Source organism: Rhinoderma darwinii, chromosome 3 (genome assembly GCF_050947455.1).
Source record: "Rhinoderma darwinii isolate aRhiDar2 chromosome 3, aRhiDar2.hap1, whole genome shotgun sequence".
NCBI classification, from domain to species: Eukaryota; Metazoa; Chordata; class Amphibia; order Anura; family Rhinodermatidae; genus Rhinoderma; species Rhinoderma darwinii.
The window spans coordinates 406,648,559-406,672,503 of record NC_134689.1 but is presented as its reverse complement, the minus strand read 5'-3'; the positions used below and the strand labels follow the sequence as shown (position 1 = coordinate 406,672,503).

Genomic DNA, 23,945 nt, shown 5'->3' with positions numbered 1-23,945 from the left:
ACACTCTCCTCTTTCTCTCTTCGCTGGACCTCCTCCTCCTCCTCCTCCTCCTCCTCTTCGGGAATAACAGCAGGATCACTAAATGGCACTTTTGTTAGGAAAGAATTCTGAGGACAGATGGAGAAGTAAGAAGAGATGAAGAAAGGAGAAGGGAAGAGAAAGGAGGGGGAGACAAAACGAGAGCGCAAGGGGGGGGGGGCGCCAACAAGAGAGCGAGACGGGGAGAGAGTTAGGAAAAACTAAAAAGGGGGGATAAGAGGAGAACACATGGAGAAGGAAGAGGGGTAGAAGGGTAAAGAAGCAAGGGAGACGGAGAGAAGACCCAGAGGGCAACTGGCAGTGGGTGGAAAATCAGACACACAGGGTGGTGAGAGAGAAGAAGGATATAGAGGGATAGAGACAGCAGGGGAGGGAGATAGAGAGCGAGAGAACGAGAGCGAAGTCAACCATGAAGAGCAGAAACTAAGAGAGCACCAGGAGGCAACAGACTCCGATATATAGAACAGGCGGAAAGTTCTGAGACACACAGGAGTCTATGAATGGAAGGGGAGAGGACAGAGGCCCCGTCCCAGTATCAAGGGTGAACGAGAGAAACAAAGAACAAAGATAAATGAGGAACAAAAGAATGAGAAGAGTGGAGGAAGAGGGAGGGGAAGCAGAGTCTTCAACTCAATAAACTAAGGACAAGAGAGACCTCCACGACTACACCCAGACAGGTGAGTGCAACCTGAGGAGGGACACATATGAGATATGGAAAGACAGAAATGAGATATGTAGCATTGTAAAAAGTAGATAGATAAATAGATAGATAGATAGATAGATAGATAGATAGATAGATAGATAGATAGATAGATAGATAGATATGAGATAGATAGATAGATAGATAGATAGATAGATAGATAGATAGATAGATAGATAGATAGATAATAGATAGATAGATAGATAGATAATAGATAGATAGATAGATAGATAGATAGATAGATAGATAGATATGAGATAGATATTAGATAGATAGATAGATAGATAGATAGATAGATAGATAGATAGATAGATAGATAGATAGATAGATAGATAGATAGATAGATAGATAGATGATAGATAGATGATAGATAGATAGATAGATAGATAATAGATAGGTAGATAGATAGATAGATAGATAGATAGATAGATAGATAGATAGATAGATATGAGATAGATAGATAGATAGATAGATAGATAGATAGATAGATAGATAGATAGATAGATAGATAGATAGATAGATAGATGATAGATAGATAGATAGATAATAGATAGGTAGATAGATAGATATGAGATAGATAGATAGATAGATAGATAGATAGATAGATAGATAGATAGATAGATAGATAGATAGATAGATAGCTATGAGATAGATAGATAGATAGATAGATAGATAGATAGATAGATAGATAGATAGATAGATAGATAGATAGATAGATAGATAGATAGATAGATAGACATAGATAGATATGAGATTAATATGTAGATAGATAGATAGATAGATAGATAGATAGATAGATAGATAGATAGATAGATAGATAGATAGATAGATAGATAGATAGATAGATAGATAGATAGATAGCCATGAGATAGATAGATAGCCATGAGATAGATAGATAGATAGATAGATAGATAGATAGATAGATAGATAGATAGATAGATAGATAGATAGATAGATAGATAGATAGACAGATAGATATGAGATAGATAGAGAGATAGATAGATAGATAGATAGATAGATAGATAGATAGATAGATAGATAGATAGATAGATAGATAGATAGATAGATAGATAGATAGATAGCCATGAGATAGATAGATAGATAGATAGATAGATAGATAGATAGATAGATAGATAGATAGATAGATAGATAGATAGATAGATAGATAGATAGATAGATAGACAGACAGACTGACAGACAGATAGATAGATAGATAGATAGATAGATAGATAGATAGATAGATAGATAGATAGATAGATAGATAGATAGATAGATAGAGAGTAAAGTGTAATAGATGAAGCAGTTCATAGTGTAGAGATAACTATTTGTGTAACTATTGTATAACTTATGTTTATCTTACACATTCGGGATTACAGGAGTATATAATAACATCTCCGCTGTATATATGCGCAGCTCACATTCTCATGTGTCCTTTCTGTTTCTACATCTGGAATCAATCTTTGCTGTGTAATTATCATGAGCCAGGAAAGAGAGCTAGAGATCAGAGGTCACGTGCCTTGAGGGCCACTACATACTTTTAGACTGGTCCGTTTATGACAGGAGTGCAGGGTGGACTAGTAGGTGACTAGTGGTTTTGGACTGTGGACCACTATGGAGTTTGCCTAAAATATTTATACATAGATATGGTATGTCTCCAAATATAAATATACAATGAAGGCCGACTTACAACATAGAATACAATGACTAGGAGAGCATGCTTGTGTAGGGTGATAGATACCTCTGGACTCCATAGTATGGCCTCTGACTAAAAGAACATGGATGTGTAGGGTGATGAACACCTCTAGACATAATACAGGCCCATGACTAGGAGAACATTGTTGTGAAGGGTGATAGATACCTCTGGAAACAATATTATGGCCTATGACTAGAAGAACATGGTTGTGTAGGATGAGGACACCTCCAGATACCAAAATATGGCCCCATATATAGAAAAGTATGGTTGGTAGGGTGAGGGACACCTCAATACAGGCCCATTACTAGGAGAACATTGTTGTGAAGGGTGATGGACAACTCTGGACACCATAGTATGGCTTATGACTAGGAAAACATGGTTGTGTGGGGTGTGGGACACTTTTCGACACCACAATATGGCCTCATGTCTAGGAAAGCATGGTCGTGAAGGGTGATAGATACCTCTGGACACCATAATATGGCCTATGACTAGAAGAAAATAATTGAATGGTAGAATGAGCGACACCTCTAGGAAAGTGTGCTTTTTTAGGGTGAGGGACACCCCTGGACACCACAATACAGGCTCATGACTTGGAGAGCATCATTGTGAAGAGTGGAAGACATCTCCGGACACCACAGTATGGCCTATGACTAGAAGAACATGGTTGCGTAGGGTGAGGGACACCTCTAGACACCACAATAGGGCCTCATAACAAAAAAAGTATGGCTGTGTCGGGTGAGGGACACTTCTGGACTATAGGCCCATGACTAAGAAAGCATGGTTACCTTTGGACACCATAGTTTGGCATATGACCAGAAGAACTTGGTTGTTTGGGGTGAGGGATACCTCTGAACACCACAATATGGCCTCAGTTGGGGCATATTTAGGTTCTTAAAAGATCTGGAGCGTGAAAGCAAAACTATGTTGAAGTAACTACTAATACCAGATACCAGCGGTTATTTACTACCCCCTCATGCAAGCCTGACCCTGTTGTGTAATGCAGATTTAGATTCCGGTCCCTGGTGACCCAGCTAATAAGTTCTTAATGAGGTTCTATGATGTGGATCCTTGTGTTGTATTGTTCATCTGTATTGACCAAGTTATTTGGCCACAGTGCAGTGTTTCTGTAGCCTTCAGTTATCCTTACGCCATTCCTGGTGGTCCAGTGGTTTAATAATTACGATGGTGCTCTAGTGGTGATGTAGTGGTTGTAATAATATCTGTCAGGGCCTACTGTTTTTTTAAATAAAACCCCTGGTTGTCCATCATGTACTAAACACTATCCATTTCCTTAATAAATGATTTCCCTGGTGTCGAGCAGTTGATTAATGTCCCTTGTGTTCAGTGGTTAAAAAAAGAACACCCCACATGTCTATCATATGAGTGTTTTATATATATATATATATATATATATATATATATATATATATATATATATATATATATATATATATATATATATATCCCTGGTATTTAGTGGGTTAGTGAATAGTATCCCTAGTGGTCTAGTGGTTAATAATAAAATCCCTGGTCAGCTGGAGGATAATAAATAATATGCCTGGTGTTTGATGGGTTATGAGTCATATGACTGGCGGTCTAGGGGTTACCAAATACTATTCTTATTGGTTAGTCAATTGATTCATGTTTCAAATTTTTCTTGGGTGTAGCATGCCTTTCAAGTACCCCCATAATCGAGTGGGGTGGGGTCTGAGGATCTTAGAGGCCACTCCACAGGACTATGGTTTTCCTCTATCTAGTATGTATGGAGACTTTTGAGTAACTCTGTATTATCCCTGGGGTCTAGAGGGTTGAAGGGTAACTAAATTTTCAAAAAAGTTTGACATGTCATAGTGACATGTCAGAATTTTTGATCGTGGGGGTCCGAGCATTGAGACCCTCCCCGATCGCTAAGACAAAGCAGCGAAGCGCTTGGGAAAGCCGAGCAAGCGTTGTACGGGCTCATAGACTATCTATTCAGCCCGTGTACCGCTTGCTCGGCTTTTCGAGGAAAGCCAATCAGAAACTAGGAAGCACAGCGCTCACCCAGGTGCTTCTGCCGCTTCGTTTTAGCGATCAGTGGGATCTCAGTGCTAGGACGACCACCGATCAAAACTTCGGACATGTCACTATGACATGTCAAAAGTTTTTTGAACGTTTAGTTACCCTTTAATACTAATAACTGTGATGGTCTAGGAGTAAATATTGATTACACCACACTGCTTAAAGGGGCTCTCTGCTTTGGACAATCACTACTTGTTAGAAGGGTCTCTAAATAAGCAGATTAAAAAGTGCCCCCTACTGGGACCCCTAGCGATCAATTATAATCTGGCACTAAGTGAAGTTTCCCTGCAGCGCCACCACAGGGTAAATGAAGCATTACACAATGTCCATTCATATCAATATGTTGTCTGTGTGATGCAGGACAGGACAGGTCCTCCAGAGCGAGAGACGCTCTTTGTAATAATACCCCTGTTGGTCCAGTGGTTAATAATAACATCCCTGGTAGTCTCATGGATTATTTTTAATATCCTTGGTTTTTAGTGGGTTAAAAATAACATCTCAATGGTCACTCACCCATCTAGAATCCATCCAAAATAAGAGGGTGCACAACACGTTGGTCATCATTTATTTGAATGCCCCTGGTCCAAGGGGAAAAGGGCAGGTAACCTTCACAGTGCAGGATTTGCCCCTGATACTGCAGGCCGTACATTGTGAAGTCCCCTCTGACCTGCAATGATCAGACTTGTTAGGAAATCTAATTAAACGACTCTACACCAGCGGAACTTTTTGAACAAAGACGCTCATTTTCTGGAGAAAGCTCTTCTAAAAAGTTGTCCCCATAATGAGTCCTAGTTCCTTATTACAAAAGGCTTAGACTGTGAATGGAACACTTGAGAATGGGACAAGAGGTTGTTCTTGAGTGAGATTGATGTCCTACATAGAGGAGGGGGGGGGGGGTTATTATAAAATATGTCACAACCCGACAAGCACAAGCCGCACACTGTATGTCACTTTGCAATTAAACTTGTCAATGAGTAACAGGCTCCATCCTAAGTCACCTCGTAAAGAGTACTCAGCGCCCCTCCCATTAGCCCGATATTTGAATCTCATCATAAGTCTGACTGCTGTGTTGTCCTGTACTTACAGATGGTCGCCTTGGAGCCTTTCCCTCTGTCCTACAAATATTCTGTGTTTTTTTTTTTTTAAGGGAAATTTACAAAATTCTCCATTTCTCAGATCTCTGCTTGCTGTCAGTGAACAGGAATATTCTTGTTTACACCCTGAAAACCTGTATAGACCTAATGCTTCGCAAACCTGAGGGTTTGTTACAAATGTATCCAGTTTAGAAACTCCTGTCTGAAGTATAAACTAATACATTTTACCTGCACTGATACATTGTAACAAACTCATTACAGAAGAGAGATTGGTGCTGATTTGTTTTGCTCATGGGGGATAGTCTAGACTGAATTGAAGCAAATCCTCATCTATGAGAAGTATTAGGTCTATACGAGTTTTCAACCTGTGACGGTAGATAAGAATGTTCCTAGTCACTGACAACAAGAATATATCACTTGCATGGACATATAGATAAATGATGCAAATCCTGTCTGCCTGCAGCCACCAGTAGGGGGAGCTTAGAAGCTAACTGTACAACTTATCCATTGAACTCCATAATAAAAAAGTATGCAGTAAGCTCATAAGCTCCCTCTAGTGGTGGCTGCAGGAAGACAGAATTTTATTATTTAACCTTATGTCCATGCAGAAAAAAAAAGTAGCCCTGAGTAGCACCAAGGTTTTACCCATAATGCCTGGGGTTGATAGGTCACCCTACACCTCTCTTAAAGTGATATCTGACATTACTTTTTTTAATTTTCCTACAGGAGAATGAGGTTAGGTCAAGTCTGCAGGATACAAACCCTGGGTTTTGGCCTCATAGTCCTTATGGCCATCGGATTTACTATTCAGCTTCTGGGCGTCCACTTCCCGAAGAGGTGAGTGAGTAACAGACCATCTGATGTAGATAATCTGGACTCTAACGTCATATAATATACAAGGTTTATAGGGGTTGTATCGGTTAAGAAGGAATGGATGCTTCTCTACAAAAAAAACAGCGCCACTCTAGTCCATGGGTCATGTCTGGTATTTACTTCAATGAGGTTGACCTGCAATACCAGACACAGCCTATAGACAAGGATGGCACTGTTTTTGGACAAAAAAAAGCAGAGATATACTTCTAACCTCATATAGATGATTTACAGGTGAGACCAAGGGAAATGTTCGGGACAATATTCCTGACCATAAGTACTAGTTAGTAGTGCAGGAAGAGTAAAGATGTTCAACTTAAAAAGGTTGTCCATGATGATTATTAAAAAAAAAAAAAAGATTAAAAAAAAAAGCAGTGCCCCTTTTGTCCATTGGAAGTGTCTGGTATTGCAGCTTAACCTTATTCATTTCAATAAATGAGCATGAACATCATCCTTTTCAGTGCAATTGTGTCAGGAAACATTAAGAAATATGCCTGTTTGTGTTTCAATACTTTTACCATTTACAAACTCTGCTCTTGCTGTCAGTGAATAGAAGCATTCTTCTTTACATTGAAAGGCTGAAAACCTCACCGAATCCAGTATCAATAAAGACAATTATGTCTACTGTCATAGACCGTAGGCTGTTACCTACACTTATACATTGCATCAAACTCTCAGGAAAGGTTCTTCAACCAAGAATGATAACTTAATGCTTCATAGCTGGTCCAAAAATGTTATCCTTGGACCCTTGTTATTAAGATAAACCATGCTCCCTAAAGTGTTGATGTTTGTGACCACCAAATGAGGACATCTTACCAGCTGCAACTCACTGGTTCTCACAGATGGTGGACTGTCTCTGAGAAAACAACCCCATGGGACCAAGTCACATTTTTTTTTTAACATTGCAAGTCTTCCCGAGCTTCCCAGGATTAAAATATTTCCTAAATGTCTGGCATTTATACCCGTGGTAGAGGAATGTTTCTAAACATACATCAGTGAGAAGAACATTACATGAGGGTTGGGAGCAGTCTACTATTTATTGACTCTGTGGTTCCGTCTTGTTTTTTCCCCCCAAGGGTCATCTATAAACCAGTAGTTCAGTAAGTGCTCCTCTACTGTATGTGTGCAGGTGATTTTACTGGTCCATAAGATCCATGTTAGGTTACATGTCCCCTTCACTGTATCAGAAGAGATACTCATAAGAGACTGGGGAAACTTAAGAGACAGGGGAGCGAGGGAACATGTCACATTGACTGGAGACTGCCACTATCAACAAGTGGATGAAACTGGACGAGACTGCCACTATCAACAAGTGGATGAGAGAGACTGGACGAGACTGCCACTATCAACTAGTGGATGAGACTAGATGAGACTGCTACTATCAACAAGTGGATGAGAGAGACTGGACGAGACTGCTTCTATCAACTAGTGGATGAGACTGGATGAGACTGCCACTATCAACTAGTGGATGAGACTGGACGAGACTGCCACTATCAACAAGTGGATGAGACTAGATGAGACGGCTACTATCAACTAGTGGATGAGACTGGACAAGACTGCTACTATCAACAAGTGGATGAGACTGGACGAGACTGCCACTATCAACTAGTGGATGAGACTGGACGAGACTGCTACTATCAACTAGTGGATGAGACTGGACGAGACTGCCACTATCAACTAGTGGATGAGACTGGACGAGACTGCCACTATCAACTAGTGGATGAGACTGGACGAGACTGCCACTATCAACTAGTGGATGAGATTAGATGAGACTGCCACTATCAACTAGTGAATGAGACTGGGCGAGACTGCCACTATCAACAAGTGGATGAGACTAGACGAGACTGCCACTATCAACTAGTGGATGAGACTGGATGAGACTGCTACTATCAACTAGTGGATGAGACTGTACGAGACTGCCACTATAAACAAGTGGCTGAGACTAGATGAGACTGCTACTATCTACTAGTGGATGAGACTGGACGAGACTGCTACTATCAACTAGTGGATGAGACTGGACGAGACTGCCACTATCAACAAGTGGATGAGACTAGATGAGACTGTTACTATCAACAAGTGGATGAGACTGGATGAGACTGCCACTATCAACTAGTGGATGAGACTGGACGAGACTGCCACTATCAACAAGTGGATGACACTGGACGAGACTGCTACTATCAACTAGTGGATGAGACTGGTCGAGACTGCTACTATCAACTAGTGGATGAGACTGGACGAGACTGCTACTATCAACTAGTGAATGAGACTGGTCGAGACTGCTACTATCAACTAGTGGATGAGACTGGACGAGACTGCTACTATCAACTAGTGGATGAGACTGGACGAGACTGCTACTATCAACTAGTCGATGAGACTGTACGAGACTGCTACTATCAACTAGTGGATGAGACTGGATGAGACTGCTACTATCAACTAGTGGATGAGACTGGACGAGACTGCTACTATCAACTAGTGGATGAGACTGGACGAGACTGCCACTATCAACAAGTGGATGAGACTAGATGAGACTGTTACTACCAACAAGTGGATGAGACTGGATGAGACTGCCACTATCAACTAGTGGATGAGACTGGACGAGACTGCCACTATCAACAAGTGGATGAGACTGGACGAGACTGCCACTATCAACAAGTGGATGAGACTAGACGAGACTGCCACTATCAACAAGTGGATGAGACTAGATGAGACTGCCACTATCAACTAGTGGATGAGACTGGACGAGACTGCCACTATCAACAAGTGGATGAGACTGGACGAGACTGCCACTATCAACAAGTGGATGAGACTGGACGAGACTGCCACTATCAACAAGTGGATGAGACTGGACGAGACTGCCACTATCAACTAGTGAATGAGACTGGACGAGACTGCCACTATCAACAAGTGGATGAGACTGGACGAGACTGCCACTATCAACAAGTGGATGAGACTGGACGAGACTGCCACTATCAACAAGTGGATGAGACTGGACGAGACTGCTACTATCAACTAGTGGATGAGACTGGACGAGACTGCCATTAAGTGGATGAGACTAGATGAGACTGCTACTATCAACATGTGGATGAGACTGGACGAGACTGCCACTATCAACAAGTGGATGAAACTGGACGAGACTTCCACTATCAACAAGTGGATGAGACTGGACGAGACTGCTACTATCAACTAGTGGATGAGACTGGACGAGACTGCCACTATCAACAAGTGGATGAGACTGGACGAGACTGCTACTATCAACTAGTGGATGAGACTGGACGAGACTGCCACTATCAACAAGTGGATGAGACTGGACGAGACTGCTACTATCAACAAGTGGATGAGACTGGACGAGACTGCTACTATCAACTAGTGGATGAGACTGGACGAGACTGCCACTATCAACAAGTGGATGAGACTAGATGAGACTGCTACTATCAACAAGTGGATGAGACTGGACGAGACTGCCACTATCAACAAGTGGATGAGACTAGACGAGACTGCCACTATCAACAAGTGGATGAGACTGGACGAGACTGCCACTATCAACAAGTGGATGAGACTGGACGAGACTGCTACTATCAACTAGTGGATGAGACTGGACAAGACTGCCATTAAGTGGATGAGACTAGATGAGACTGCTACTATCAACAAGTGGATGAGACTGGACGAGACTGCCACTATCAACAAGTGGATGAAACTGGACGAGATTGCCACTATCAACAAGTGGATGAGACTGGACGAGACTGCTACTATCAACTAGTGGATGAGACTGGACAAGACTGCCACTATCAACAAGTGGATGAGACTGGACGAGACTGCTACTATCAACTAGTGGATGAGACTGGACAAGACTGCCACTATCAACAAGTGGATGAGACTGGACGAGACTGCTACTATCAACTAGTGGATGAGACTGGACGAGACTGCCACTATCAACAAGTGGATGAGACTAGATGAGACTGCTATCAACAAGTGGATGAGACTGGACGAGACTGCCACTATCAACAAGTGGATGAGACTAGATGAGACTGCTATTATCAACAAGTGGATGAGACTGGACGAGACTGCTACTATCAACTAGTCGATGAGACTGGACGAGACTGCTACTATCAACTAGTGAATGAGACTGGACGAGACTGCTACTATCAACTAGTGAATGAGACTAGACGAGACTGCTACTATCAACTAGTGAATGAGACTGGACGAGACTGCTACAATCAACTAGTGAATGAGACTGGACGAGACTGCTACTATCAACTATTTAATGAGACTGGATGAGACTGCTACTGTCAACTAGTGAATGAGACTGGACGAGACTGCTACTATCAACTAGTGGATAAGACTGGACGAGACTGCTACTATCAACTAGTGAATGAGACTGGATGAGACTGCTACTATCAACTAGTGAATGAGACTAGACGAGACTGCTACTATCAACTAGTGGATGAGACTGGAAAGACTGCTACTATCAACTAGTAGATGAGACTGGATGAGACTGCTACTATCAACTAGTGAATGAGACTGGTCGAGACTGCTACTATCAACTAGTCGATGAGACTAGATGAGACTGCTACTATCAACAAGTGGATGAGACTGGACGAGACTGCCACTATCAACAAGTGGATGAGACTAGATGAGACTGCTATTATCAACAAGTGGATGAGACTGGACGAGACTGCTACTATCAACTAGTCGATGAGACTGGACGAGACTGCTACTATCAACTAGTGAATGAGACTGGACGAGACTGCTACTATCAACTAGTGAATGAGACTAGACGAGACTGCTACTATCAACTAGTGAATGAGACTGGACGAGACTGCTACAATCAACTAGTGAATGAGACTGGACGAGACTGCTACTATCAACTATTTAATGAGACTGGATGAGACTGCTACTGTCAACTAGTGAATGAGACTGGACGAGACTGCTACTATCAACTAGTGGATAAGACTGGACGAGACTGCTACTATCAACTAGTGAATGAGACTGGATGAGACTGCTACTATCAACTAGTGAATGAGACTAGACGAGACTGCTACTATCAACTAGTGGATGAGACTGGATAAGACTGCTACTATCAACAAGTGGATGAGACTAGATGAGACTGCTACTATCAACTAGTAGATGAGACTGGATGAGACTGCTACTATCAACTAGTGAATGAGACTGGTCGAGACTGCTACTATCAACTAGTCGATGAGACTAGATGAGACTGCTACTATCAACAAGTGGATGAGACTGGACGAGACTGCCACTATCAACAAGTGGATGAGACTAGATGAGACTGCTACTATCAACTATCGGATGAGACTGGACGAGACTGCTACAATCAACTAGTGAATGAGACTGGACGAGACTGCTACTATCAACTAGTGAATGAGACTGGACGAGACTGCTACTATCAACTAGTGAATGAGACTAGACGAGACTGCTACTATCAACTAGTGAATGAGACTGGACGAGACTGCTACAATCAACTAGTGAATGAGACTGGACGAGACTGCTACTATCAACTATTTAATGAGACTGGATGAGACTGCTACTGTCAACTAGTGAATGAGACTGGACGAGACTGCTACTATCAACTAGTGGATAAGACTGGACGAGACTGCTACTATCAACTAGTGAATGAGACTGGATGAGACTGCTACTATCAACTAGTGAATGAGACTAGACGAGACTGCTACTATCAACTAGTGGATGAGACTGGATAAGACTGCTACTATCAACAAGTGGATGAGACTAGATGAGACTGCTACCATCAACTAGTGGATGAGACTGGATGAGACTGCTACTATCAACTAGTGAATGAGACTGGTCGAGACTGCTACTATCAACTAGTCGATGAGACTAGATGAGACTGCTACTATCAACAAGTGGATGAGACTGGACGAGACTGCCACTATCAACAAGTGGATGAGACTAGATGAGACTGCTACTATCAACTATCGGATGAGACTGGACGAGACTGCTACAATCAACTAGTGAATGAGACTGGACGAGACTGCTACTATCAACTAGTGAATGAGACTGGACGAGACTGCTACTATCAACTAGTGAATGAGACTAGACGAGACTGCTACTATCAACTAGTGAATGAGACTGGACGAGACTGCTACAATCAACTAGTGAATGAGACTGGACGAGACTGCTACTATCAACTATTTAATGAGACTGGATGAGACTGCTACTGTCAACTAGTGAATGAGACTGGACGAGACTGCTACTATCAACTAGTGGATAAGACTGGACGAGACTGCTACTATCAACTAGTGAATGAGACTGGATGAGACTGCTACTATCAACTAGTGAATGAGACTAGACGAGACTGCTACTATCAACTAGTGGATGAGACTGGATAAGACTGCTACTATCAACAAGTGGATGAGACTAGATGAGACTGCTACTATCAACTAGTGGATGAGACTGGACGAGACTGCTACTATCAACTAGTGGATGAGACTGGATGAGACTGCTACTATCAACTAGTCGATGAGACTGGACGAGACTGCTACTATCAACTAGTGGATGAGACTGGATGAGACTGCTACTATCAACTAGTGAATGAGACTGGACGAGACTGCTACTATCAACTAGTCGATGAGACTGGACGAGACTGCTACTATCAACTAGTGAATGAGACTGGTCGAGACTGCTACTATCAACTAGTCGATGAGACTGGACGAGACTGCTACTATCAACTAGTGAATGAGACTGGACGAGACTGCTACTATCAACTAGTGGATGAGACTGGACGAGACTGCTACTATCAACTATTGAATGAAACTGGATGAGACTGCTACTATCAACTAGTGGATGAGACTAGACGAGACTTCTACTATCAACTAGTGAATGAGACTGGTCGAGACTGCTACTATCAACTAGTCGATGAGACTGGACGAGACTGCTACTATCAAATAGTGAATGAGACTGGTCGAGACTGCTACTATCAACTAGTCGATGAGACTGGACGAGACTGCTACTATCAAATAGCGGATGAGACTGGATGAGACTGCTACTATTAACTAGTGAATGAGACTGGTCGAGACTGCTACTATCAACTAGTGAATGAGACTGGATGAGACTGCTACTATCAACTAGTCAATGAGACTGGTCGAGATTGCTACTATTAACTAGTGAATGAGACTGGTCGAGACTGCTACTATCAACTAGTCGATGAGACTGGACGAGACTGCTACTATCAAATAGCGGATGAGACTGGTCGAGACTGCTACTATCAACTAGTGAATGAGACTGGTCGAGACTGCTACTATCAACCAGCAGATGAGACTGGTCGAGACTGCTACTATCAACTAGTGAATGAGACTGGTCGAGACTGCTACTATCAACCAGCAGATGAGACTGGACGAGACTGCTACTATCAACTAGTGGATGAGACTGGACGAGACTGCTACTATCAAATAGCGGATGAGACTGGTCGAGACTGCTACTATCAGCTAGTGAATGAGACTGGTCGAGACTGCTACTATCAACCAGCAGATGAGACTGGACGAGACTGCTACTATCAACTAGCGGATGAGACTGGATGAGACTGCTAATATCAACTAGTGGATGAGACTGGATGAGACTGGATGAGACTGGACGAGACTCCTACTATCATAAGTGGATGAGACTGGACGAGACTGCTACTATCAACTAGTGGATGAGACTGGATGAGATTTTTACTATCAACTAGCAGATGAGACCACACGAGACTGCTGCTATCATTAGTGGATGAGACCACATGAGACTGCTACGATCATAAGTGGATGAGACCAGACTATAATCACTTTATATCTTTAGTAACCAGCAATTAGCTGGAATACCAACATTTTCAGACTGAGTATAATATATTGTTCTCCTTTACCCAACTGCACTGTCATTATCAGAATGCCACAGAAATAATATCACCAGTATCTACACCTCCGTCATGTTTATATGATCCAGCTCCCTACCTTCCTCACAGGAAGATCCATTTCTAAATACTACTGATACTGTTCTTACCAAGGATGTGGATCCTTGTACCGCAATCATTTTAGGAAATCTCCCCATTTTTTACCCTAAAACAAGGGGGCATGAACTTGTAAAGGATCTGCCAGACACAACTTCTGTGTCGACGCCCATAGGTAATCAGTCTGCACCTGCTTCTATGTCTGTGAGACTGACTCCATCTTCCACCACCAAGGATGGCAGGCTTAGGAGTGGGAGAGCCTATCACAGCCTGGCCAGACGGAGCTAGCTCCCGCCCTCTGTCTATTTATACGTGCCTTTCCTGTTCCTCCTTTGCTTGTGATTCTTCTCTGTTGGTTTCCTGGCCCTGCTGCAGCTTCTTGAACTACTGATCCTCTGCTTGTGATTGACATTGGCTTTTCTGACCACTCTTCTGCTCTGCGTTATTGTACCTCGCTCATCTCCTGGTTTGACTCGGCTCGTTCACCTCGCTTGTTGCTCACGGTGTTCCCGTGGGCAACTTCCCCATTTTCCTGGCTTCTTTGTACCCTTGTCTGTTTGTCTGTCGTGCACCTATTGAGTGTAGGGACCGTAGCCCAGTTGTACCCCGTTGCCTAGGGCGGGTCGTTGCAAGTAGGCAGGGTATGAGTGGCGGGTAGATTAGGGCTCACTTGTCTGTTTCCCTACCCCGACATTACAGAACTCTTACCAGTCGGATTACTAGGTCGCGGTCCCCACAATGGTGGAGTCACTGTGTACATACATTACATTACTTATCCTATACTGATCCTGAGTTACATCCTGTATTATACTCCAGTGCTGCACCCACTATTCTACTGGAGGAGTCACTGTGTAGATACATTACATTACTTATCCTGTACTGATCCTGAGTAACATCCTGTATTATACTCCAGAGCTGCACTCACTATTCTGCTGGTGGAGTCACTGTGTATATACATGACATTACTTATCCTGTACTGATCCTGAGTTACATCCTGTAATATACTCCAGAGCTGCACTCACTATTCTACTGGAGGAGTCACTGTGTAGATACATTACATTACTTATCCTTTACTGATCCTGAGTTACAGCCTGTATTACACTCCAGAGCTGTACTCACTATTCTAATGGTGGAGTCACTGTGTACATACATTACATTACTTATCCTGTACTGATCCTGAGTTACATCCGGTATTATACTCCAGAGCTGTACTCACTATTCTGCTGATGGAGTCACTGTGTACATACATTACATTACTTATCCTGTACTGATCCTGAGTTGCATCCTGTATGATACTCCAGAGCTGCACTCACTATTCTGATGGTGGAGTCACTGTGTACATACATTACATTACTTATCCTGTACTGATCCTGTGTTACATCCTGTATTATACTCCAGAGCTGCACTCACTATTCTGCTGGTGGAGTCACTGTGTACATACATTACTAATCTTGTACTGATCCTGAGTTACATCCTGTGTTATACTCCAGAGCTGCACTCATTTTTCTGCTGGTGAAGACACTGTGTACATACATGACATTACTTATCCTGTACTGATCCTGAGTTACAGCCTGTATTATACTCCAGAGCTGCACTCACTATTCTGCTGGTGGAGTCACTGTGTACATACATTACATTACTTATCCTGTACTGATCCTGAGTAACACCCTGTGTTATACTCCAGAGCTGCACCCACTATTCTGCTGGTGGAGTCAATGTGCTCATACATTACTTATCCTGTACTGATCCTGAGTTACATCCTGTATTATACTCCAGAGCTGCACTCACTATTCTGCTGGTGGAGTCACTGTCTACATACATTACATTACTTATCAAGGGAGCCTTCTAACAAGTAGGGATTCTCCAAAGTGGAGATTACGAATAGACTGAACATTTCTGTTATAGGATAAAGATGCTCTTATATAGTACATCTCTAATATGTGCTGTTCAGAGCTGGATTACACTGCAGGTAAAAGGGGGCAATATCCCTGCACCCTTCACCGTCGAGGGGGCACCACCAGTCTTTCATAACATTGTATTGCAGTAGAACCTGAATCTAAAAGTATAGAAAATTGAGCAACAAGACTGTCATCTCTCTGGTAAAATCTATGTGGGGTACAGAAAGATACGGCTGGGGTACCCATGGAGGGATGCCCATGCAATGGTTTGTCCATAGAATGCAACAGACCTTCACTTCACCCTGGTGCTTCTATATCCTGATGGAGCTACTGTAGAATGTTTGGGCACATCATTGTGTGCGACATTAATAGCACTTGTATTTCCTTTACAAGATCTTCCGATTGCTAAGCTATATTGTCTTTCCGTATCCTCAGGTCCCAGCAAATATCTCCGCCACGCCTTGTAACTGCGCTGCCTGAGCCTTCGATGTGCCAACCGAAACGACATATCATGTTTCTGAAGACACACAAGACCGCTGGGAGCACCATCCTGAACCTTCTTCATCGATATGGTGACCGTAACGGTTTATTCTTCGCTCTGCCTTACAAGTATCAGTTCAACTATCCAAGTCCCTTCCAATCTCATAGAGTGAAAGGATACAATGCTTCATCCCGGCCCTACGACATCATGTGTCATCATATGCGCTTTAATTATCGAGAGGTAACACATATGTCTTGTGATAAGTCGCCATTACCGGAATTCATGTAGCAGTGTTGATGTATACGACCGTATTATGGCTCGCTACAATCTCCAAGTTGTCAAGGGGTAAACAGGGGTCGGGTGCCCCTTCTGTTGATATGCCATAGATGTCTATGTTGGGAATACTCTTTTAACATGGCACCTATAGAAGTCTATAGCCCCACTGTACCTCCATATGCCTCAGAAGCATAGGGAAGCATTCAGAAGTCCTTCCAGAATATTAGGGATAGAAAAGGCATGGGGAGGAATTAATTGAATACACTAGTCCTAATAGACTGAAAAGTTAGAGTAAACCCAGACCCATAAGCCTCTTAATGAATGTGTTGAATCTCTTTCGGCCAGGCCGTGGGCCACCATTATTCTCCCTCTTCGGCAAACAAAAAATATTAAAAACACACATACTCACCACGATCCTCTTTGTCATCACTGAAGCGGCGCTCGTACAAGGACCTGATGCCGAGCGGCACCAGGGCCCTTATATGCAATGCAGCACTTCAACGTCATCAGTGCTGCATCGCATACAACTTGCGGATGCTATCGACATCAGCTCCGTGTATGAGCAGCGCTGGAATAATGAAGGAGACGGAGGGAAGAAGAGGAGCAGGGAGTATAATCTTTTTTATATTTTTTTTTTGCATTTTTTTAAACTAATTTAGCAGTCCAATGGAAAGGGCTGGGGATAGTCTGGTCAGAGGGTGGCAAGGTAGGCGCCCAGCATGGGCTTCTACATTGCTACGCCCCATACAGTGAAATCTACGCTATCTAGGAGCCAATTTTCTGGTGTATTATAATAATTTTGTGGCCACGCCCCATTTCCCAAAACCACGCTTCTTTCCACAAAAGTAGCGAGGGTGGGCGCAAAAAGGCAATTTTGAAACTGTTCTACGCCACAAAACTGGAGTAGAAAGGTTAATAAATAACCCACATAATGGGTTGTAGACTGAGGTTGCAGGAAACTGAAATCCTCTTATACGCAGATGACCTGATATTATTTGTTAGACAAATGGGCAAAACAGTTCCAAAAGTAGTAAAAATAATTAAAAATCTTTTATTTAAGAAGTTGTCTGAGATTTAAAAAAAAATCTTACCTGTTTGATCCCATGCCGCTCCAGCGCCACTGCTCCGGTGTTCCCCCGCCGGTGTTTATTGATTTGTCCTGCAGTGATGACCTGTCGTTCATGCACGTGATCGCTGAAGACAATCACTGGCCTCAGCGGTCCCGTGCCGTACATGCTAACATAACCGATGAGGTCAGTAATTGGCTGCAGCAGTACTGTGCATGAACGGCACGTCATAAGGGAAGTCAACAGAGACCGGCGGGGAGCATTGTCGATGGAGTGGCCAAGGATGGAATTGACGAGTATTGTTTTGCTACTTGATTAACTTTCCTGCTCTTTGCAATTTGTTTTTAAATCCCTTTATCTCAGAATTACTTAATATGCTATATGGACATATGTTTTCTAAACTGGGCAACAATTTTAATTATTACTGCCTAAATCGGTCCTGTGTAAACAAGGCGAGACCTCATCCTTAACTTAGGGCCCTTTTACATGGGCCAATGATTGGGCTGATCTGCTCGTTTATGCGGCCAATATAATAATCGCTAGTCGACAGCACATCTCCCTGTGAAAACGGATATGTGCTGCCGACGTGATGGAAATGTATGGGGACGGGTGATCATAGTAACGATCGCTCGTTCCCATAGATTACCGATCATTGCTTGTTTTCACGGACCAAATCGGGCCGTGTAAAAGGACCTTCAGGCATCTATTATATCCAATGAACTTTCAGTGTGATTCTGTTGGCTTTAGATGCAGAATACTGGCATTACAGGTATAGCTTTGCTTATGATCTAGTTATTCCTAAATATAAGTTCTTCACAGATTCACTTAATGGTGATCCACCTATGGCATAAACTGTAAACATATTTGGTATTCCAACATCCCTCAAATCTCCCTTAATTTTTAAATTACCATATATTCCGGACTTGCTTTCCCCAAGTCAAGGCATTGAAATTAGATTGTAAAACAAGTTCAGAACCTGCCGCTTCCCCACAAGATGCCATCCTGATGACTCAATCCTTCATACATTCCTACATTCCGTGTGATAAGATATATAACATGTTGAAAATCCCACTGTAGTTAGTTACTATTAGTACATATACCAAGGGTTACATTCTCTAGATTTTGTCTAACACTAAGTTCCATTATTTCACAGGTGCGGAAAGTGATGCCTCCAGACTCTTTTTACTTCACCATTCTTCGGGACCCAGCAACCATGGCCGAGTCATCTTTTTCCTATTATCGTGCTGTGTCGTCAGCCTTCAAGAAGGCACCTAATTTTAAAGCATTTATTTCTCACCCATCACGGTACTATCGACTAGGTGAGAGATCCAACCACTATGCCCGTAACCCGTTATGGTTTGATCTGGGATTCAACTCTGATGCTCCGTTTACGGAAACTTTTGCAAAAGCTGGAATACGAGCAGTGCAGGATACATTTCACTTGGTTCTTCTAGCTGAACACTTTGATGAATCGATGATTCTTCTGAAAGAAAGGTTGTGTTGGGACCTTGATGATGTAGTGACTTTTAAACTGAACAGCCGTGGGACCTCAAGAACACTGACTGGTGGAGACATAGAAAAATTGAGAGCATGGAATTCTCTAGACTGGTACTTCTACTCTTACTTTAACCGTACCTTCTGGGAAAAGGTGGAACATTTTGGGAGGGTAAGGATGGACAATGAGGTCAGAAAGTTGAAGGCAAAGAGGCAACACTTGGCTAAACTTTGTCTTGAGGGCTCAGGACCTGTGGGCGCAGAACAAATTAAAGAGGAAGCTATTAAGCCCTTCCAACTAGGACAGGAGAAGATCCTAGGTTGGGCTGTTCGGAAAGATCTTCCTCCCGAGGTTCGTACACGTTGTGTTCGGATGGTAACACCAGAGCTTCAGTACAAAGATCTCATAGATGCTCGCCAATTCCCAGTAAAATCAACTAATGGCTCAGTCTTTGGAGATACTCATGCAAGGGCCATAGGCAGCTAAAAAAAAAAAAAAAAAGCACTGGTGATACATGTGGCTAGAATATTCTGTTGAGGTTGAGGATGTTGCTTTAAAGTACACATAAAATATGCCTGATTAATATATGGAAACTGTCCTCACTGTTAATACTACACCATTAGGCTCGACAAGCACTTTATAGCCCCGGCACTTCCGACATGCCTTCTTCCGACATGCCTTCTCCAGACTTGATAAGATATTGGGGAAGATACTAAAAGAGTAGTTACATAGTGCAATGAATATACTGTTAATCCTGACTACGGTACTGATTCTTTATTACTGCCCCAACTGACTCACCGCTACCTCTAAAACATTAAGAGTCTAATGGGAATTGGCAGTCAACTATCTGAGAGTACTTTAAATATGACCGGGAACCATATTGATTGCCTTTGAGTGAATGTGAATCTTCAGCAAGAATCGAACAATCCAAACAGGACAATCTTCATAGACATCCTATTCTGATACTATTGACTGTTGAGTAGGAGACTATGGTCTGGGTCAAGTTTATCTTGAATTAAGCGAAAACACTGCCCGTGACTGCTACATTATTAGTTCTATAGCACTACTACGTGGTACTTTCACCATTGGAATTTCCCAATCACTGTATTAATGTAGAGAGGGTGTTCTGTGAAAGTGTAGATGATAAAGGACCAGTGGTGTCATTATAAGAGTTGAAGTCACACCAAGACCATGGGGCCAAAAGTTCCTCTACAACTGTGAATGGCAACAGTTGAGTGGCCCCTGGCATATATTGTCTGGGCCCAGAAGCTCCAGGTGGACACATTAAAGATGAACAAGTATATGTTTTCCACCTGGTTGGCCAATTTGTAGCCATATTGAATAATCCTATCTTTAGACATTTATGATCAGTGTAAGGTTGTCTACAGTAAATAAAGCATTAACATAATGTATTTCTATAATAAGGACACAACCTACTAGAAATATACGTATAGGAAAGCAAAGATCCATTATAGTCCCAATGTTTTTAATCTACTATTTGAGTGCCTCAATTTCACAAGCTTCTTCTACATCACTAATGTCAATATGGCACCTACCTTAAGAGTTGGAAACATTGGTCTCTCAATTTAATGATGGTTTTGTCTGTAGATGACAAGAAGAAGCCCCCCACTTGAGACTCTTCTCTATTGGCCAGAGCGGAAAGCCACTTTAAAGAAAAGTTCACCTACTTGAGGACCTGGCTTGTTACATGTACGGTCCACTGATTTCAATGGGCATCTTGTAATGATTAATTTGTCCTGTAGGACTCCTCGGGAAAAGCATACAGTGAGACTTTACAAGATCAGTTCATTGTATACTCATTAAAGGTTTTACTTTTACTCCTCCAATCCAATCCTAAGATAAATAAAATGAAGTAACTGCAAAAAGATCTATGTGTTTCCATGGTTACAGACTACAAACATACCTTGTGTAGTCTGGTGCTGTAGTCATGAGTCAGTCCACTCCCTCTGACCCCTTGATACCTTATAGACATAGAGTAATAGAGGATGTAGTTGGAAGGGTATAAAACATAACTGCACGATGAGACTACACAGAGTTTGCTTATAATATGTAACCACAGATACACATCAGTAAGCATAGAAGCTGTATACACAAAATGGTATGATTTTTTTTCATCAAAAGTATTTGCATTGGTTGTAAAAGAGTTCATATCCTTTAAAGTTATGGTGTGGTGAGATAACCAATAAACGGTCCTGGGAAATTATGAAGATACTGTATTTACAGAGCTTACTCCCATAAGTTAGTATGGGTAAAAAAGTTTTCAATTGTACAACATGTGAAATTTCCAGCCCCTTGTTAGTAATAAAATTTAAGGCTTGTCCGACGGACTGATGGAAACATCTTCTATTTTGTGTTAAAGACATAGTTCTGTTAGCAGCATTCGGGCTTGGTATCTGTAAAGCTATGATGTTTTTAGGATGGCCGACTGATCAACAATGGTAAAATTGTACAATTCAAGGGTTGAAACCAACTCGGGATAAATGTTTAAAAGAAATCAAAAAGAAATGTAAGTAAGTTTAACCCCTCTGGGTTGTCTAAGTTTCTTGAGCGATACTTATAACTCATGATGGTGGTTAGATCTGAGACGAGTACTCTACTCAATTGGGCAAACACCATTACAAGAGATAACATCCTCTAAAGAGAATTGTATTCAAAAGTTCCTTCGATTTGAAGATAATTTTACCATATTCCTAAAAAATTGTTAACAAGAACAATCTAGATGCCTTCGAGAGCCAGGACAGAACCTCGAGAAACCCAATGGGAGGAACCACATGTCAAAAACATGAAGAACCTGACAGATGCCGGGCCTCTTTTTTATGTGATTATGCAATACTTGAGACATATTACTTCCCAGAGAGACTGCTAGCCACTCAATAAATGAGACTGCCTTCCAATTACTCGGGGTGAGACTGGCCTCTAGAGCATGGGAGTGTCTTCCAAACAGCTGGATCGACACATAAGGGCTTTTACTTCCGATGATATTTTCTAGTTCTAATTTTTTTCAATAATTTAAAAAAATATTTATAGATATTTGTAGCAACTATTTTGTATATTTTCTGTGTTTGTATGGAAGGAAAAAAACTGGAAACTTGGTGGACAAAATTCAATGGAGAAAGTCAATGAATAAATGATCGTGTTTGACCAGGTGAGGAGTCATGTGTTGGATCTGAACTTTTATTTTTTATATTCTTTCAACTAGAGGTGTAACTTGAATTTTCTGGGCCCCTATGAAATCTGTAATCGGGTCCGACCACCTACCATTTGCCATTTATAATACGGATGTCTTCTTATGAGGCAGAGGAGCCCTTGGGTCCCCGACTCTGAACCCCTTATAGCTATGCCCATGCTCTTAACCTTGGGAAAAGGTCTTCTCCTGCGTTCATGGTTGCCCCCGCTGAATAATGTACTGCCAAGAGAAGTGACAACTGCAGTGAGCACATTTCAGGCTTAAAAAGTGGTTGTCACTTGTGAAACCTACTCAGCCATTGTACGGACATATAAATGTAGAGATAGAATTCCCCGAGACGCTAGCCAAGAAAGAGGCATAGATATTTCTCACGATATGAATGACCTATTGTTTTGTTTTTGCATTCCCCCACGTGTATTTTTCTTGGATGATAGTGAACCTTCCCCACTATTGGCCAAGATAAATTTTAAAGAGTGATAACCATACACGTGCAATAGCTGTCGGTCGAACGCTCATCCAACAGAGAGCTATTTCACCCGACCACCAAAAACATGCCAGCTTGGCACAGCCGAGAGTGCATGTTTATTTCAATATGTGTCCGCAGGATCAAAGGATCGGGCATGTTGGTAGGCCACCATACACATTCGATTGTTGGCTGGTTCGACCGACGTTTATCTAATGTTTATGGCAAACGTATAGTTCCAATTGATGGAGCAAATTTCCATTAGTACAATAGACATAAACTGTTTGGATCTTTAGAGTTAATCTTTAAGTCTAGGGCTGCCTTAAGCTGGACATTTCTACTGCCTTAATACTGCCCCCTATGGCCCTGAACCAGGCGAAATACTTACAGACTGAAGTTTGAAGGCTCTTTTTCTTTTCAATGTTTTCCTAAATGTAATATTCTGTACATCTGAAAAGAAGCTTTGTAACTATCAAGCATCTCCGGCAAATGCTAACCTTCTAGAAATACGAGGGATCGAACAGGTAAAAGTCCACCCCACACAAACTTTGTTTCGCCTTTGGCACTGTTGGACTGTGCCCATACATATTAGGGTATGTTCACACGGCCTATTTTCGGCCATTTTTCGGGCCGTAAACGCCCGAAAAAC

At 42.1% G+C, this 23,945-nt stretch overlaps 1 protein-coding gene across 1 annotated transcript; it reads left to right on the top strand.

Moving 5' to 3' along the window:
• The first annotated feature begins 252 nt into the window (after window positions 1-252).
• GAL3ST4 (galactose-3-O-sulfotransferase 4) lies at window positions 253-22,790 on the top strand. The gene is made up of 4 exons (XM_075859202.1): window positions 253-716; window positions 6,314-6,424; window positions 16,742-17,027; window positions 19,284-22,790. Exons 2-4 carry the CDS (start codon window positions 6,318-6,320, stop codon window positions 20,109-20,111), a joined length of 1,221 nt encoding a protein of 406 aa, XP_075715317.1. The 5' UTR covers window positions 253-716; window positions 6,314-6,317; the 3' UTR covers window positions 20,112-22,790.
• Window positions 22,791-23,945: the final 1,155 nt, after the last annotated feature.